General features: G+C 37.6%; 1 protein-coding gene across 1 annotated transcript in view; it reads right to left on the minus strand.

Annotated features, from left to right (window-relative positions):
* LOC140168247 (procollagen-lysine,2-oxoglutarate 5-dioxygenase 1-like) overlaps positions 1 to 20,147 on the minus strand; it is a 121,132-nt gene that overhangs the window by 28,010 nt on the left and 72,975 nt on the right. The window contains exons 16-17 of the mRNA XM_072191583.1: positions 18,033 to 18,137; positions 13,108 to 13,254 (exon numbers count right to left, since the gene is read on the minus strand). Of these exons, the coding sequence (XP_072047684.1) occupies positions 13,108 to 13,254; positions 18,033 to 18,137 (252 nt within the window). The remainder of the gene's footprint in view (positions 1 to 13,107; positions 13,255 to 18,032; positions 18,138 to 20,147) is intronic.

Raw genomic sequence — 20,147 nt, forward strand, 5'->3', positions numbered from 1 at the left:
ACATTAGAGCTCAGCAATAAATGACCTATAACCAAACCAACCCTAAGGCACTGGTTAATCTATCAAGCCTAACAGCTAGTAATCCAAATATACCACTCAACACCATTATCCCTTATGTCTTAAATACCTACCCCGGAAAATAGCACCCTTATCAGTTGGACATTTTTTTATGATTCACAAAATATATATTTTCCTATGGCCTGGGGGTACAAATTGAACAGATCAATTGATTTGGGCTATTCCATTAAATATCCACACACTCTGTGTGGAGGATTCGACTGCAATCTCAATTGGGCTATTCCAGTTGAAATCCATACACCCCTTTGGAAGACATGACCTTAATCTTCCACACAGGGAGTGTGAATTTCAAACAGGATTACCTGATTGGGTGCCTACATTTGAAATCTACACAACTTGTGTGGGAGATTATTAAGGTGATGTCTTCCACAGAAGGTGTATGGATTTTAACTGGCATAGCCCACTTGAATTACACCTTATATTAAATCCAGCTGACAGTTTTGCTAGCTGTTTGTTAAATTCTAGTTGAAAATGTTGAAATGTATAAAATCCAGTTGAATTTTGCATAATTTTGACCTAAATTTAAACAATTTTGTTTGGCATTCCAAACTTTTCCAGACCTTTTCGCCAGCGTTAGCTGGCTATGATCTAATTCGGAGATCGTCTTTGTTTGCTAAAGAGATTACGGGTACTAGCATTGGTTTGAATTACTTATGGAACTTTTTATGGTGAAAATATATAATAGACCTGTTATTGGATTTGTAAGAAAAAGAAAGTATGTTTTGCCGTTTCAACGAATGAAAACAGTGAGAATTTCAAAAGTTATGGTTTGAAGGAAATATGACATTAAAAGTTCATGCCAGGCCTATAATAGTTTCCACAGCATATCAACGAAAGAAAATTATAGAATCCTTGTTATCAGGCGTTCTTAGATTTACATTCGCAGACCTCCTGGAGATCAGCACAGCATGAGATGTGAGTGTATTGATAACATGATTAAAACCTTTATGGACGAAAAGTCAAAGTAAAAATATCCTATAATCTGTATCGTTTTATGGATAAAATGACTCAAAATGTCATTTATGAAATAATTTATATCTTAAACATCAGTTTTGTCTTTTCAACGGGAAAAATTGATGCAATTTCAGGGCCTATTTTTGATATGGGTATAATTTATATACATGTAGGCCTATTATAATTGAACAATATCAGTCTTTATACATTTTATAATGTGCTATATTAAGTATAAATCGCGAATTAATATAAAATTAATGTGCATGTATAAGGCAAAGAGGATGGCAGTTTTTAGCCAATTAACTAAAAACTGCATTTCTTTATATTAATAATGAGCTAAGGGTAGCCTAAAAGGCAGAAAAGACAAAAAGACAAAAAGACACAATTTGGAGTAATTAATTGACAGGAAGTTATAGGAGTTGTTTGGTTTGCTGTTTCTGTGTGCATGTTCTCATCATTGATGGTTTGGTGGACTGTCATGAAACATGATGGATCATAAAAAGAGTGATCCTAAAAATGCCACCACCCAAACTAATTACAAGGCATCTTCTGCATTGAAGCTGGCTTTCCCTTTAAAGGGAATTTTTATTCACTTTAATGTGTGAGAATAGTTGGAACTGGGATAATTTTAACTGAACATTGAATTTGGTTGGAATCCCAAAGTCTTTCTCCATGGAGATATAGATTTCAAATGGATTAGACCATAGTAGAGTGGATAAGCTGTCAGGAACACAAAAGGTTTAAATTCCTTTGTAGAACCTTACAGTTAACCCTTTCGTGCACCAGGCAGCCCATGAAGTTGACCTGTTTGCGCTCCAAGCAGTCAATGTGTGCGGTCAAGTTGGATCAAATGTCCCAGGGTGGACACTCACATACTATGACACCTTGTCATCCTGCAGCAGGCCCTCATATTTCCAACCCTAAACAGCAGTTAACCCTTCTGTGCACCAAGCAGCCCATGTAGTTGAGCTGCTTGCGCTCCAAGCAATCAAAGTGTGTCTTCAAGTTGGCTCAACTGTCCCAGGGTGGGCACTCACATACTGTCACACCTTGTCATCCTGCAGCAGGCCCTCACATTTCCAACCCTAAACAGCAGTTAACCCTTCTGTGCACCAAGCAGCCCATGTAGTTGAGCTGCTTGCGCTCCAAGCAAGTGTGTCGTCAAGTTGGCTCAACTGTCCCAAGGTGGGCACTCACATACTGTCACACCTTGTCATCCTGGAGCAAGCCCTCACATTTCCAACCCTAAACGCTGACCTACTTCACAGGGAAAATATCTTTGAAATATTTTGAAACAGGGACATTTTTCATTGGCCATCACAATATTTTTGGTATTTTTGGTATGTATGAAATTGAGGATGGAATATCCCGGTAAAATAGGCCTAGATTTCGACGAGAATCACAGAATCGATTTTCGTAATGATTCTTGTAAGATTCGGTTGCGAGAATCAACTTCTCTCATTGTATCATACTGTAAGTGTAGTGACTATGATGGATTTTGATTCTCGCAACCCAAGACAAAATTGAGGCCCTGTAAAAGTATTTTAATATAGGCCTATCATTGAGTGCAATTTGTACCCTAAAAGATGGTGAATTGTAGGCCTGAAATTGGAACCACAGATATTTTGAACCCTTTCCCACCTAAGAATGACAATATATTAGACAAGATAAAGATTTTCGCACATGGACATGATAAGAACACTTCCAATCAATCTGATGTGATCCAAGAGTGTTGATCGGTTGGTTATACAGCTGTTGAAGTCAATCAAACTGATGTCACAGATTCATTTACAGCATCCACATGCAAATATCTAATCCCATCTTGTGTCAATTTCCCCCACTCCCATAAGCAATATGAATGTTACTGGATCGTCACACTTTGATGCTTATGTGTGTATGAATACTTATGGAGGAAGGGTGCTTGGTGTGTCAATTGGGCAATTCCAGCTGAAATCCATACACCCCTATGGAAGACATGACATTATTATCTTCCACACAGGGAGTGTGAATTTCAAATGGGGTTACCTGAATGGGTGACTCCATTTGAAATCTACACCCCTGTGTGGAAGATTAAGGTCATGTCTTCCATAGGGGTATATGTATTTCAATTAGAATAGCCCATTGCATGTGCAATGATAAACATTTGAATTCACAAAAGTTTGCACCTCCTAAAAGAAACTGGTCAAAGAATCTGGAGTCATAGCAGACTGGCCTGTGGAACAAATACTGGCTGTGACAATCATTCTACACGCAGACTGATCAGGGTACTGTATACATCAAGAATTGCATCCCTAAATCATGCTCTATGGTTTATGATGTGTTGCAAAAACTTGCCCAAGAAAAACTAGTGAAAAACAAAAAAAAACCAATACCAAAACCGAGGCTTGTTATTAATAACTGCGCTGGCTTATCTGAAGAAAATAGCTCGCCAAAATAACCCGAGCTGAAAATCCTTAGTGGAAACGCTGTTGAAGATGTTTACATTGAATAACAACATGACATGCAACTTGTTGCCAAGAGAGCAGTTAATCCATAATGGTCACTTTCTCACTCAACCAAAACGTACCGCATGCAATATATTTTGATAAGGCATTGGCTAGCAACATGTCTCCAGTACCACTTAACAAACTTCTCCAATGTTTTGTTGCCATAATTAGTCATGCTACTTGTATATAGGACATGGTTTGTGAATGATCGCTATCTTCTTATTACAGCAAAAGTATAATGACCCAAAAATAGTGCAATAAACTGGGTTAAAGTTTGACTTTGCAGTTTGAAATCTAACGAACACACCCGGGTAATTAGGGAATACATGTAATTAGCACTTCTGTAACAGTCACGAACATACACTTCATCATCAGGATTCACTTAGAAAGATGCTACTAAGTTTGTTTTTTAAAAAAACCTGGCACCTTATACATATTGCCTACACTAAGCTTCCACAGAAGTAGGGCACATTCTTTCTCTGATTGATGTGCATGCCACACCAATGAGTGACATACGATAAAATTTTGTGTTCCTTTCATGAGTGCCTCTCTGCGCTGATCCATGCTTTGATGTGTAATAAACCAATCAGAACCCCACTTCTGTGTTTACGCTGTGTACGCTCACGACGGGGGGAAGTGAATGCCATTCTTCTCTGGAAGTTAGTGTAGAACATCATTTTTTGCATGTCGTTTATATATAATGCCTTGATTGTTGTGCTTCACACACCAAGTACAAAACAAAAATCTGGGGTCCATTTCACTGAAGTTTTATCCCTTCGTAACTCAGGTAACCCTCCGATAAGTTACGAATATCCAATACTAGACTAACTTTATGAGTAGGAAATCCCTATTACTTACAAAGGGTATACACCAGGCACAAAAAGAAACTAGTCAGTTACATTCATCCTTGCTGTTCAATAACTTGACAATTTTGGATTATTTTGAAACATACATTTTGTTAATTGGACTTTGCTTTCTCATTTAACACCCTGTTAAGTGAAAAGCGAACAAGAATTGACCAAGATATGCGCCTCCAAAGCCTCAAACCCCAAAATCAAAAGTTGCATTTTCAACGATTTTCAATGGGAACGCATCGTTGTATTGCACACAAGCACCACGGGCTAATCAATAAAGCACACGGTGTAACAGGCACAATTGAATCATTAAAATTGCAACTTTTCATTTTGGGGTTTGAAAGTTTGGAGGCGCATATCTTGGCCAATTCTTGCTCAATGTTCACGAACAGGGTGTCAAATGAGAAAGAAAAGTCCAATTAACACAATGTATATTTTAGAATAATCCAAAATTATCAAGTTATTGAACAGCAAGGATGAAAATAACTGACGAGTTTCTTTTTGTGCCTGGTGTAGTTCGCAAGTAAGATTAGTGAAATGGAACTTATGACGAGTAAGTTACAACCGATTTCGAGACTTACGAAGCTTTGTAAAGTTTGGTGAAATGGACCCCTCGTTTGGTCAGTTAAGCTTCCTCAAATACTCGGAAATAAAATCTCCATTGCCATCTTTTACCTCCAACCACAACCAGTTCCAATTTTTTTTGTTTCATTTTATATAATTGCTCCTGGTGTAGTCTTGCTCCTGGCAAACAAAGTATTAAGCACCAAGGGGGCAAGGTGGCACAGCTGTTTAGGACTTTTGACTCATAATTACAAGGTAGCTTGTGGTCATGGGTTCGATTCCCTGTGGTGTGCACTTAGGCTAGGCTATTCAATCCTTTTACCTCTCCCAACCCAGGTGTACAAATTGGGTACTGGCTGTTTTCAATGCCAGGAAGGTAACAGACTCGCTTTGAAGGAGGTGTAGCGATCCCCCCATAGCAATATTTCATGGACAAGTCAGTCAATATCCCAGCATGTTGCCACTACCAGGAATTGAACCTCGGACCTTAATGCATCAAAGGCAAGTACCTCAACCATTCCGTCATGCTCTCCCTTAATGGGTTACTCCTTCATGTAATTATACACAAAATTAGGGTTAGGGTTAGCGTTAGGGTTAGTTTAGGGTTAGAATTAGGATTAGGGTTATGATTAGGATTAGGCCTAGGTTAGGATTAGGGTTAGGATTAGTTTATGAAATAATTACATGCAGGATCTACCCCTTAATGGTGCTTTTTTATGACAAGAGAAAGAGAGACCAACAATTTTATCAACATGTAGCTTTCATCCTTATTGCTCCTGGTATAGGTTACTCAAGGCAGACAAAGTATATTGCACCATTTTTTATTTTTCTAAAATTAAATGATGAGCAACAAATTATATTTATAGAATTATTGATTGCTCAGGAATGTTTGTTGCACTGTAAATGACCCATCACAAAAACGAAATCCATCCAAGCACAGAAGCACTTCCTCACACAAAATGCTTCACAAACTATGTATGCATCTAGCTCTTTTTCAAACAAAATCCTGAAACCTGATAGGATATTCAAGTCTGTGCATAAGCAAGATTTTAGACCTGTGTCATCGTAAATCACAGTTTAAGGTCCATTAGGTCCAGAGGGTAAAATAAAGTGCAAATTATGAAAGTCCCGTGAGGGAAATAAAGAGATAATATAAGAAGATTAAAAAAAAGAGATAATATAAAAGGTAGGTAAGATAGAAAAGCTTTGGAGGCACAATGGCCTATTCCAGTTGAAATCCATATACCCCCAATGAAAGACATGACAGGGAGTGTGAATTCCAAATGTGGTTACCTGAATGGGTGGCTCCATTTGATATTAACTCTCACTGTGTGGAAGATTAAGGTCATGTATTCCACAGAGGGTGTAACAATTTCAACTGGAATAGCCCAATAGCTGCTGGGTGTGTTAAGGAGTCAGATCAGGTGGCAAAATCTGCCTGGTTGTAAAACTTGCTTGTTTCCCTCGGATCGTGATACGTCGATACTGAAACAGCGAGCTTGTAAGGCCAGAAGAGGCAAGTGTTGTTATATTCCTAAGCATCTCCATTATGGTCACCTGTGATCTCCAGAGTGACAAAGACTGCAACCCAGCGACTAGGACTGCATCAACGAGCTGTCCCTTGCTTCAAGCCAACCCAAAGGGGCTGTAAATCATGGTTCAATCCAACATTGAATATGCAAGGCTCTGAAGGGATCGAAGCAGTGTCCATCACCTCACCATCCCAACTTGATGCAATCTAGAGGAGAGCCACACATACATCATAGGCATCCCTGAGGCTACAGTACAGATGCTAATATATGTGTCACACTCTACTGAACAAAAGGAAACATGGACCCTTTCAGCCAGGTATAGTTTTATTTTGTCAGCAAAATGGTAACTTTGTCAAAGAGATCACTAGAATTAGCCAAACTCTTAACAGAATGCAGCTACACTAAGAACTTTCACTTAAAAGGCCAAGAAAAAAATTGTTTGTTTGCTCTTTCATGAAAAAAAATTAGGAGTTGTTATAGGTCGATTTAATTTTTTTTTTTTTTAAATATGATATAATAAACAGCGGATGTTAAAGTACCACATTTGTTTCAAAAAACAAAACACAAAGAATGAGAACACCCATGGAAACATAGTCAAGAAGAATGAGAACAGCCATGGAAACATAGTCACCAGGTATTATTTGCCAAAGTTTGGATTTCAAAATTTTCAAAAATATTTTAGAAAAGTATAAATTATTTTTTAAATGATTTTTTTGCAAATTTTTTGAGTTTTTAAAAGGAAAAAATATAAAAAAAATATAAAAATAAAAAACACAACCCAAGATTTTCATGATTTATTGGTCGGTCGGGAAAGGGCAAACAAACAATATTTTTGGCCTAATCATGCATTTCATTGCTGAACTGTCCCAGTTCTTATGGATGGTTTACAATTTAGGACAGAACTCAATCTTGGGGATAGGATACAGGAAGTTTGGTTCTTCACATACACTTCATCAGATTGCAGTTAATGGCTAGAATCACTCGCTTTCTGTGTAGCACCTAAATAGTGAATATTCTCTACCATGTATTCCAGGATTTCGTGAAATTTGGCAGATTGGTGTTGTGCCAGCAATATTGGTAACTGACTTGTGACAACAGATTGTGTTGCCAGAGGCTGTTGATTTTAAGTCAAACTTCTTAGTTTCACAAATTGGCAGGGACCTACAATTCAGTACTGAAAAACATTTCAAAGAAATTTTTAAAAATCAACGACCTCTGTCAACACTATCTCCTCACAGGTCAATGAACAATTGCTACCAGAATATTATTCGGCCTGAAGATGCACCTAGGATAGGGTGTGATACTGTAGCCACTCCAAGTTCAACAGATTTATTAATTTCCATTTAATTTATATTGCTACCTGGTGAATGACAACTTTTAAGTTGTAAGGCATACTTTCAACTTGTAAGGCATACAGCACAAAACCTGAACTTTAAAAAGTTCACGTTTTGTGCCGTATGCCTTACAAGTTCCAAGAAAGCGTGGCTCAGTTTTGATTTATGTAAATGGGCTATCTAAGGGCAGAGATTCTCAACAGGTGGCCTACAGGCCAAATCCCGCTCTTGGGTCTTGTCAGCTTTGGCCCTTCAGTATCCTTAGACAATACAAAAGACATAGGAACTTGAGGTGCATTTGGCCCTCAAGCACTTTCTCAACAGGCGGCCCACAGGTCAAATCTGGCCCTTATCAGCTTTGGCCTTTCAGTATCCTTAGATAATAACGAGGACATAGGAACTTGCGGTACATTTGGCCCTCGAGCACTTACATTTGATACACATTCAGCCCTCCATGCCCAGAGCAAATCGTCTGCAGAGTGCTACACTATCGTAAGTGCAGTAGAATGTAATAGCTGCCTTTTGTAAAACACCTATTGTTTGCAGCACAATCCCCTCATTGTAAAGTGTTGATGTTCTGTATTACTTGGCTGATGGCCACTAAGCAAACCCAAGATATCACCTTTACATGTAGTTGGGTATTTTTCTAGTGTTAATGGTTAAAAGTAAGTACATTTATTAAAATGTTGCAAATGGCAGCTTACGATAGTGTAGCACTCTGCCGACTGCCGATTTCAGTGAAATGGACCCCTGGTTTGGTCAGTTAAGCTTCCTCAAATAATCGGAAACAAAATCTCCATTGCCATCTTTTACCTCCAACCACAACCAGTTCCAATTTTTTTTGTTACATTTTATATAATTGCTCCTGGTGTAGTTTTGCTCCTAGCAAACAAAGTATTAAGCACCAAGGGGCAAGGCGGCGCAGCAGTTTAGGACTTTGACTCATAATTACAAGGTAGCTTGAGGTCATGGGTTCCAATCCCTGTGACATCAATGTGTTGTGCACCTAGGCAAGGCTATTCACCCCTTTTACCTCTCCCTACCCAGGTGTACAAATGGGTACCAGTTGTATTCAATGCCAAGAAGGTAACAGACTCACTTTGAAGGAGGTGTAGCGATCCCCCCATAGCAATATTTCATGGAAAAGTCAGTCAATATCCCAGCACATTGTCACTAGCGTGAATTGAACCTGGGACCTTAATCCAACAAAGGCAAGTATCCCAAACATTCTGTCACACTCTCCCTTAATGGTGCTTTTTTATGACAAGAGACAGAGAGATCAACAATCTTATCAACATGTAGCTTTCATCCTTATTGCTCCTGGTATTATAATAGTTTTCTAAAGGCAGACAAAGTATATTGCACCATTTTTTATTTTTCTAAAATTAAATGATGAGCAACAAATTATATTTATAGAATTATTGATTGCTCAGGAATGTTTGTTGCACTGTAAATGACCCATCTCAAAAACGAAATCCACCCAAGCAGAAGCACTTCCTCACACAAAATGCTTCACAAACCATGTATGCATCTCTCTTTTTTTCCAAACAAAATCCTGAAACCTGATAGGATATTCAAGTCTGTGCATAAGCAAGATTTTAGACCTGTGTCATCGTAAATCACAGTTTAAGATCCATTAGGTCCAGAGGGCAAAATAAAGTGCAAATTACGAAAGTCCCGTGAGGGAAATAAAGAGATAATATAAGAAGATTAAAAAAAAGAGATAACATAAAAGGTAGGTAAGATAGAAAAGCTTTGGAGGCACAATGGCCTATTCCAGTTGAAATCCATATACCCCCAATGAAAGACATGACAGGGAGTGTGAATTCCAAATGTGGTTACCTGAATGGGTGGCTCCATTTGATATTCACTCTCCCTGTGTGGAAGATTAAAGTCATGTCTTCCATAGGGGGGGGTAAGGATTTCAACTGGAATAGCCCAATAGCTGCTAAGTGTACTAAGGAGTCAGATCGGGGCATAATCTGGTTAGCTGTAGAACTTGCTTGTTTTCCTCGGATTGTGATGCCAGCAGAGGCAAATGTTGATCTATTCCTAAGCATCTCCATCAGCAGGGACCTGTTATGGTCACCTGTGATCATCAGAATGACAAAGACTGCAACCCAGCGACTAGGACTGCTTCATGGAGCTGCCCCTTATAGGCTGTAATTTACTAACCATGGTTCAATCAATCCAACATGGAATATGCAAGCTCTGAAGGTATTGAAGCAACGTCCACCTCACTATCCCAACTTGATGCAATCTAGAGGAGAGCCACACATATATCATAGGCATCCCTGAGGCTACAGTACAGATGCTAATATATGTGTCACACTCTACTGATCAAAAGCAAACATGGACCCTTTTAGCCAGGTGTAGTTTTTATTTTGCCAGGAAAATGGTAACTTTGCCAAAGATCACTAGAATTAGCCAAACTCTTAACAGAATGCAGCTACACTTAGAACTTTTACTTATAATCATGCATTCGGCTATTCCAGTTGAAATCCACACTACCCCTGTGGAAGATTTTGGAAATATCTTACACAGAGGGAGTATGTTTTTCAAATGTAATTGATCCCTGCAGTATGGCTTTAATACCTATATCTTCCACAATTGGAGTGAATATTTTAAATGGAAGTTACCCAAATGTCTATTCTATTCAAAACTCATACTCCCTCTGTGGAAGACTAAAAGCTAAATCTTCCACAGGGGAAGTGTGGATATTAAATGGAATAGCCCATTTCATTGCTGAACTGTCCCAGTTCTTATGGATGGTTTACAATTTAGGACAGAACTCAATCTTGGGGATAGGATACAGGAAGTTTGGTTCTTCACGTATACTTCATCAGATTGCAGTTAATGGCTAGAATCACTCACTTTCTGTGTAGCATCTAAATAGTGAATATTCTCTACCATGTATGCCCGGATTTCGTGAAATTTGGCAGATTGATGTTCTGCCAACAATTAGACTGCTTTGCATTCCCTTTTTGATAAACAATTCACACCATCAGATATGCCATGAAAAAACACAACACATCCCCAGTGACTGCTCTGCCCAGAGACAAAAGGACTGCTGTATTTGGGTTATGACCTTGTGATCCACCATATCTTAACACATATGCTCAACCCCATTCATCTCCAATCTGAGATGAATGTTAATGAAGTAAATATCAATGTGGGTGGTAACTCTTAACTCTTAATATCAGATAGGCATACATACATATTTATGGGTTAGATATCATAACACCCAAGGCTGCATTATGACCATGCAACACAACCCATGTGGTCAGTCTAGCTGTGTCAGGTAACATAACACCCAAGGCTGCATTATTAATGAGATAGCATCATAACCAGTATTAGAGTGCATAGTTCATTGTATTTTCTAAATTTAGTACACCTTTTTTTTCTCTGTGACGCGGTTCTCGGGGGACATCAGTTTTCGGAGTGGGCCACCAAAGTTGACGATTTATAGCTGTTGGATCAGTAGGGAATACAGGGATGACAAATCAAAAAGGGTCTACTAAAGTAGACTAGCCAGCAATCGGTAATTGACCTGTGACAAGATTGCATTGCCAGAGGCTGTTGATTTTAAGTCAAATGTTTTAGTTTCACAAATTGGCAGGGACCTACAATTCTGTACTGAAAAACATTTCAAAGAAATTTAAAAAAATCAACAACCTCTGTCAACACTATCTCCTCACAGGTCAATGAACAATTGCTACCAGAATATCAGTCAGCCTGAAGATGCACCTAGGACAAGGTGTGATACTGTAGCCACTCCAATACAAGTTATACAGTTTATTAATTTATATTGCTACCTGGTGAATGACAACTTCAAGTTCAGGTTTTGTACCATATGCCTTACCAGTTCCAAGAAAGCATGGCTAAGTTTTGATTTATGCAAATGAGCTACCTAATTTTGCAACACAAATATAAAGGAATTTGAAGATCGCCAATTGGCACCCCTCCACCAACTCACATCACTATACACCTTACCAAATCCGACAAATCATGCACAAGCTTGGACATATGGACCGACTTAATGACAGACGGACTGACAAACAAGAAACATAATACCTGCAGTGAACGCATAATAATAAGAAAATATGTGCTACTTATGATTATATTTTTAAAATTTTACCAACATTATGGGGCCATGTTGGTCATCATATGGTTTTTATCGTATTTTGCATTTGACCTCTTCATATTATTATGATCACACATTATTAGATTCAAACAACCTACCACAAATGGGAATAAACTGCAAGCTTAATATGGAAGCATATCATGAGGGTTTTTTTTAATTTAAATCTAACAACCTCAGAAAATCAGATGTTCATTGTTCATAGAGCAGAGATTCTCAAAAGACAGCCCATAGCATCGGCCCTTCCTTTAATAATACAGAAGACATATGAACTTGAGGTGTAATTGGCCCTCAAGCACTTTCTCAACAGGTGACCCACAGTCCAAATCCTGCCTTTGGTCTTGTCAATTTTGGCCATTCAATAGCCTTTGAAAATACAGAAATCCAACTAGTCTATGAAGTGTGTTTAGTCCTTGAGTACTTTCTCAACAGGCAGCTTACAGGCCAAATCCTGCCCCTTAGTCTTATCAGCTTTGGCCCTTCAGTATCCGAATTTGATAATACAGAAGACATAGGAACTTGAGGTGTATTTGGCCCTGAAGCACTTACTCAACAGGTGGCCCACAAGCCAAGTCTGGCCCTTATCAGCTTTGGCCCTTCAATATCCTAAGATAATATCAAGGACAAAGGAACTTAAGGTACCTTTGGCCCTCAACCACTTACATTTGATACACATTCAGCCCTCCATGCCCAGAGCAAATCGTCGGCAGAGTGCTACACTATCGTAAGTGCAGTAGAATGTAATAGCTGCCTTTTGTAAAACACCTATTGTTTGCAGCACAATCCCTTCATTGTAAAGTGTTGATGTTCTGTATTACTTGGCTGATGGCCACTAAGCAAACCCAAGATATCACCTTTACATGTAGTTGGGTATTTTTCTAGTGTTAATGGTTAAAAGTAAGTACATTTATTGAAATGTTGCAAATGGCAGCTTACGATAGTGTAGCACTCTGCCAACGAAATACAGTTGAGAACCCCTCACAGTGCTATTCCAGTTGAAATCCATACACCCCTATGGAAGACATAACTTTAATGTTCCACACAGGGGGTGTGCATTTCAAATGAGGTTACCCAAATGAGTGACTCCATTTGAAATCTACACTCCCTGTGCGGGTTATCTGGGTCTAGATCCAGTTTAATCTTGCACCTTAACATTCAACCAACCTTTGAGTAATAGCCTGGGTAGACTTTTTCTGCAACTGGAGCGACAAATTCCTTGAGGAAATAGAGCCAGTGTTTTTCATAGTTAATTTGCTTCATGTGGATATCTCTGGTTGGTACATTCTCATAGCCACCTTCAAGTCTAGCATCCTGCATAAACAAAGCACAAAGAAAAACATTCTGTCATTTCATATCAATATTTGAAGAGCTTGTTTCCAAACCATGTTAAGTCCACAATCACGATGTTTCTCATTTACTTTGACAAGTTTGACATTAGCAACAATGAGTTGTACCATCAACAAGCCATTATTTACCACAACAATGCTGCTTAACAATATGCAGACTATTGTTCTCATTTGTGAACCAAAGGCCTCACACAGTATTGTTTAATTGTGCATCCATCCACTGTTTGCTTTGTAATGGTGCATCAAACTGAAATTACTATACCTATAGCATCACAACCCATTGCAATATCGCACAGGTAAATCAGACACATGTGTTTGTGGACTTCACATGGTTTGGAACCAAACCCTTCATTTTCAGAACATTAATCTATACAACTCATCCAATTTTTAAGACATGACTTTAATCTTCCACACAGGGACTATGAATATCAAATGGAGTGACCTGAATGGGTGATTCCATTTGAAATCTACACCACTGTGTAGGAGATTATGGTCAATATTTTAAGAACATTCATCTATACAACTCATCCAATTTTTAAGACATTACTTTAATCTTCCACACAGGGACTGTGAATATCAAATGGAGTGACCTGATTGGGCAATTTCATTTGAAATCTACACCCCCTGTGTAGGAGATTATGGTCAATATTTTAAGAACATTCATCTTTACGGTACAACTCATCCACTTTTTAAGATATGACTTTAATCTTGCACACAGGGACTGTGAATATCAAATGGAGTGGGTGATTCCATTTGAAATCTACACCCCCTGTGTAGGAGATTATGGTCATGCCTTTCATTGGGGACATGGATTTCAACTGGAATAGCCCACTGGAGCTAAATGTCATCGGGAAACAGAAAGCAAACGCTGGTTTTCAGGCCATCTCATAGGGATACTATTACAGTTGATTTTCTAATTCCACCCGACTACCAAATCCTACATAGAACTAATAATACCCTGCCCCTTGACAATGGTTGATCCTGAATTCAGTGCTAATCACTTAGCTAGAAGTATAATCCCTTTCTTTTCCTAATCTGAAGGTACTATCAAATTGAGATAAAAAAGTTAATCCTAATCCCTAAGCTGGAGATATAATCCTCTTAAGTCCTAATCTGAAGGTACTATCAAATTGAAGTAACAGTTAATCTCTATCCCTTAGCTGGGCTGGAGATTATCCTCTATTCTTAATCTTGGCACGGTTGTTTGATGGGATCATTTATTAGATTTTCAAACAAAACATCATGTATAACCAAATTTTAGGCTTAAAAACCTAAAAGTGACATCGTTTTAATGTATACATATGCTTTTGAGTCGTTCTCAACTTTAAATTTCCCTTCTTTTACAAAATTATTCACTTTTATAGTACTTTCTAAAGCTTTTTCAGATATAAAATGTATCTATTAATACCAAAATTGGTGGCGCTATTTAGTTACTGGAAATTACCCTTTCAAGCTTTTAATACAATAATTCCTTTTATTGTTTGATAAAATATGTTTATAAAATTTCCTTGTTGCTTGTTTCATCTATTCCAGATGTTTTAATGGCTATATTAATCACATAACCCTTGCAAATAAAGGAATATGATTTAGGATAAATGGCGCCATCTATAGTTTGCATTTAGTTAATAATGAGGCCAATTCTATATACATCAAACAGCCGTGTTGGAAGGCAATATCAAATTCAAATAGCTGTAATAATCCCTTAGCTGGAGCTATACTTCTTCTCAATTTCTAATCCTGAAGGTGATATAAATTGGAATAACAGTACTAATCCCAAGTCAGAATCATAATTCTTGTTATTGACATGTTTATAAAATCAAAAAATTTTCCTGTGAAAATTCTACTTTTCCTCATTTGTTCATATAAATTTCCACAGAATAATTAATTGTATTATACAATTGTGCAAAGATAATTATTGGTTTTTCTATTCAAACAAATAAACTTCATTCTAATTAATGCCCGTATCATACTACCCAATCGCTAGGAGCGTAGCATTTTTATGATGTTACTTCCATCACTTATCGGAAAAGCGATTGCTAATAAATAAATCAGAAATCAAGTGCATGCCGTCAAACTGCAAGCAGTTGACTTCAGGCCAAGTTAGATCCTACAGGTTCAATACCACTAATTCTCTATAACACAGTTTTCAATGGAACAAAAGGTAATTTCAAGCACAATTTTCTCATACATGGAACTCTCACAGTGAAATGACATTTTTATCAATTAAGAGTAGAAGGTTGAATCCCCAAATGACTAAATTGCAACATATGATGACCTGGGACTTTCTTTTTAAAACCATCACTGAAGTGTAAAGAAAACAACTTTACAGTGCACCCTCCTTTTTGGGGACGAGATAAGAGCACACTCTTGATATCCAGCGGATGAATTTAAGGGATCTTTTCATCAAAACTGTAAAATAATGGTAGAAAAAAGGTCATTTCTGCATGTTACCCTGAAATTTGCACAATTTTGGTTATTATACACCATGGAATTTTTCAGTGATTTTTAAGCACCAATTCCACATGCCATGCAAGAAAATAGTCCCTCTTTTTTTCCAAGCACTGCCCAGCTCTAATCAGTGATATTTAACCTACATTGCCATAGCCATAACTGAACAATGGCAGCAATTTTCCAATCGCTCCACATATTTGATAGCTTAAACTAGCAATTCTTTAAGGGATGGGGTATGAACGTTTGGACAGTATTTATTGTGGGACATTAGAGCACGTCAGACATATCGAATTGCATTCTGAATACGAAGAATGTCCTTCTGATATCAAATAATTTTGATTTTTTGAAATTTGCAATGCAATACACATTTTATGGCAAATGATTAAAAATTGATATTTTTGATATTTAACAGTACTCGAAGTAAACTTTATAAATCTGATGATTTATTCTTAAAGTGTATGTAGGTGGGATGAAAAGCCGACGATCAATTGAAAATTTTGACCTTTCGTATTGAAGATATGGATTTTTTCCCATTTTTTTTCTTATTTTCAATATGAAAGGCCAAAATTTTCAATTGATTGTCGGCTTTTCCTCCCAGCTACATACACTTTAAGAATATATCATTAGATTTATAAAATTTACTTAGAGGACTGTTATATATCAAAAATGTGAAAAATATCAAATTTTAATAATTTGTCATAAAATTTGTATTATATCGTGAATTTCAAAAACTGAAAATTATTTGATATCAGAAAGACATTCTTCGTATTCAGAATGCAATTCGATATGTCTGATGTGCTCTCATGTCCCACAAAAATACTGTTGAAACGCTCAAAACGCTCATTCCAGATCCCTTAATCATTTGCTAGAATATAGGCATTACTTGCCAAGTTTTCTGCGGTATTCAGATATTGCTTTAATCAGTCAGTGCTTGTTAAATTATGCAAGCTCATTGTGTTAAACATTGGAAAGACATACATGGCTAGACTAGTGTAGGCATTTGTCTGACTCGATGATAGACACACATAGATGAAACACCAACCATGCTTGTAAACATGCTTGTAAGCATGTCAATGTTCCTGATCATCACCCATAGGGATTACAATTTCTGATGTATTGGACATGTTTACTGATCTTAAGGTAATATTATGCAAGTTTGTGGGGAAATTTATGTTATTTGGAACTAAGTAGGTCTTGAGGGGGCACAGTGGCATGGCTGTTAAGTGATTGGATTCATGATCACATGGTTCTGGGTTCAGAGTTACATTGTGGTCAATGTGTTGTGTCCATGAGCAAAGGCACTTAATCTGTTTTGCATCACTTCACCCAGGTGTAATTGGGAATCAATGTGTGTTGTTAGGCAGGAGCAGCAGCCAACCCCCTGCAGCAAACATTATACACAGATGAGTCTGGCCCCAAATTGCTTTGAAAGAGGGAAAGGTACTCCACCCTGTTAACACAGTACAAGCATGAACCTTAACCATTACCTATAAGTAATAGATATTTGAATGGCTGCACAACAGATATTGAACTTACTTTGTCAACTTGTGTCAATTACAGTCGGTAGATGAGTAGCAAAACACTTCAAACACGGTTATTTGAGGGAGACTTCGACCAATTAAGCTATTCTACTTGATATCTATACCCCCTAGTTATTACTTTAAGTAACAAAAATACACTAGTACCCAACTTCACGACCATACAGCCCTCCTTTTTTTTAAACAAAAATATTGATATAAGTAAGTTTAAAAGCATTTGTTAGAAATGCTGTGCGATTAACAATTTAAATGAGACAAAAATTAGACAAAATGTAAGTTTTGAGCCTCACATACTTAATTTTGACCAAGTTTGAGTCAGAAAAAAATATCTTCTGAGACATACTCTTTTTTGCAGCGGGAGGGTTAGACTAAAGTCATGATTTCTCTGTGTTACAAAATTTAAAATCTGTGTTTCAAATTGGACGATTTCCATTTTCCACAATAAAACACTGTAAAACAAACATGTTTGAAAAGTTTATTTTGTCTTACCTTTTATTGTAGTATGGCCAGAGTCTTGCATCGAAGGCCTAGAATTAATGCTAGAATGGATTGTTTAATGGTTGATTACTGCTAAATGATCACTTTTCTTTGTTTTATTATGCAAATTAACACAAAAGGTAGACATTTTGCACAGTTTTTAACTATTTTGTGGCATTTTCAAATTTCCGTGAGCAAACCCTGAATTCCGTGAATTTTTCTGTTTTTCCGTATCACGGAGAAATCATGGCTTTAGGTTAGACGTAATTAGACGTACCTCAGATTGGCCATTTGACCACTGCCCATAATTCTCCATCTCCTCAATAAGGTCTTTGGCATAGGTTTCTGTGACAATGGGAAATTGGTAGACATCTGGACAAGGCTATTGTGCATAAAATACAGAGAAATATCATTACATAATAAGCAGAAACAGTAATTTGTATCATTCATTGTGGATTCTTTTTGTACAGGAAAAATATTTTAGTTACCAATAATTTCAAACTGCTGTCTCACTTGAAGGAAACTTTCAGAGATTCGATGAGGACCAAAACAATTCTGTGAAAAGTTACCTAAGGGGTCGGTCACCCACATTTGCACAGTATTTGTTGTGGGGCCTGAGAGCACATCAGATATATCGAATTGCAGTCTGAATACGAAGAATGCCCTCCTGAATGCCCTTCTGATATCAAATACTTTGGATTTTTTTGAAATTTTATGGCAAATTATTAAAAATTGATATTTTTTATATTTTTCATATTTAACCCGAGCAAGGAGCATGCTTTTTTGCTATCGGAAGGAACATGCTTTTTTGCTATCAGATGGCAGAGAAGGAACAAAAAAGGAGAAAATATTAACAAAGATTTCACTAGGCACCCCCGGGAATCCTGGGACCCCTCGGGTGCCACGCAGGCGATCACCGACATCATGCCATGGGGAGTCGCTTGCCCGGCCAGCGATTTGGTAGGCATATATGACTTAGGGTGATTGCTTAATGGCATTACGTGAAATGCATGCATGCGGAGTGGTTTTCCTTGTAAGATTTATAGCCATTAGGGTTATTAGTCCTCAAAGTAAAATTCATAAATCTACTGATATGTACTTATAGTGTATGTAGCTGGGAGAAAAAGCCGACGATCATTTGAAAATTTTGACCTTTCATTTTGAAGATACACATTTTCAGACCATTTGCCAGATCTCTTGATGTCCCTCTCTTTTAAGAATCATGGACAACATTATGCAAAACAACATGTTGACTACTCAGTGCCAGAAGTGGACAAGTGCAATAGCTGCCTTGTGTAGCTGCCATGTGCAGATGAGTATGACAATATACTGTGTTAATTACCAAATATTCACAGAGCAGCTATTGCACTTCCCCCTTCTGACACTGAGCAATGTCCAAAGTGAGTGCTTCCACAAAGCTGACAACATTATCGTTCCTATAATAATTAACTACAGCCGACTAAATTTTCTGACCGATCGTTAGCGACTGTGACTGATTTGTCTCATTTCTGCTTTGCAATAACGAGTTGACGACAGATGGCTTTAGTTGGTAACAATAAGCAGCAGCTGGTTTGAAGCCATCACTATATATGGACCACAATAACCTCATCCCAATGACATAGTTCAATAACCTCAATCATACAATCAAAGTGCAAAATTTGACCTCAAGCTGCACGGTATGAGTTTTTGTACCCAAATTGTCAAAGGTCATTCAATGAATGTACAAATGTATTGGGGTTAAGAACTGTGCCTTTATAGATGAGCATGTTGTGGATCCTAGTGCATGGTTTCTATTAGTTGGATGAGATTATAGAATCCGGGATATAATAACATGGATAAATCATAGCTAAGATAACATAATGCTGAACTCTGCTTGCCCCTTTGTTAGCTTTCATATAATATCATTCCCTGAGTTCTGTGTTTAACTTCAGCTACTGTATATGACAGGCTGGGTGGATGTATATACAGCAGGGGTAGCACGAGCACAAAAAACCAAAGGGTCCAATTTAATTTTTCTGGACCCTTTGGTACCTGCAAAACCAACATTTAAGGGGTCTAAAAATGAGAATTTAAAGAGTCCATCTGTCCTAAATTCTAAACTTATACTGATTTATGCCTCCGTGCATAGTAAAATATATATACAGTTTTTATCGGACCATTTGGTCACTTTCAACTTGTGATTTAAGGAGTCCAAAATGGCAAAAAAAATGGAGTCCCTGGACGCGCAGACGTGTCAGATGCGACCCCTGATGTACAGTTGGGTGGAGGGATGTTTAACAATTGTAATTTTTCTGAGGTGCAGTCTGTTAATTTCATAACCAAACTCTTTTTATAATAATGCAATGAATTGCAGGTGTATTCATAAGTGTTGGGGACTGGTCCAGGACCAGGT

This window comes from Amphiura filiformis, chromosome 13 (genome assembly GCF_039555335.1).
Source record: "Amphiura filiformis chromosome 13, Afil_fr2py, whole genome shotgun sequence".
In the NCBI taxonomy this organism is placed as follows: Eukaryota; Metazoa; Echinodermata; class Ophiuroidea; order Amphilepidida; family Amphiuridae; genus Amphiura; species Amphiura filiformis.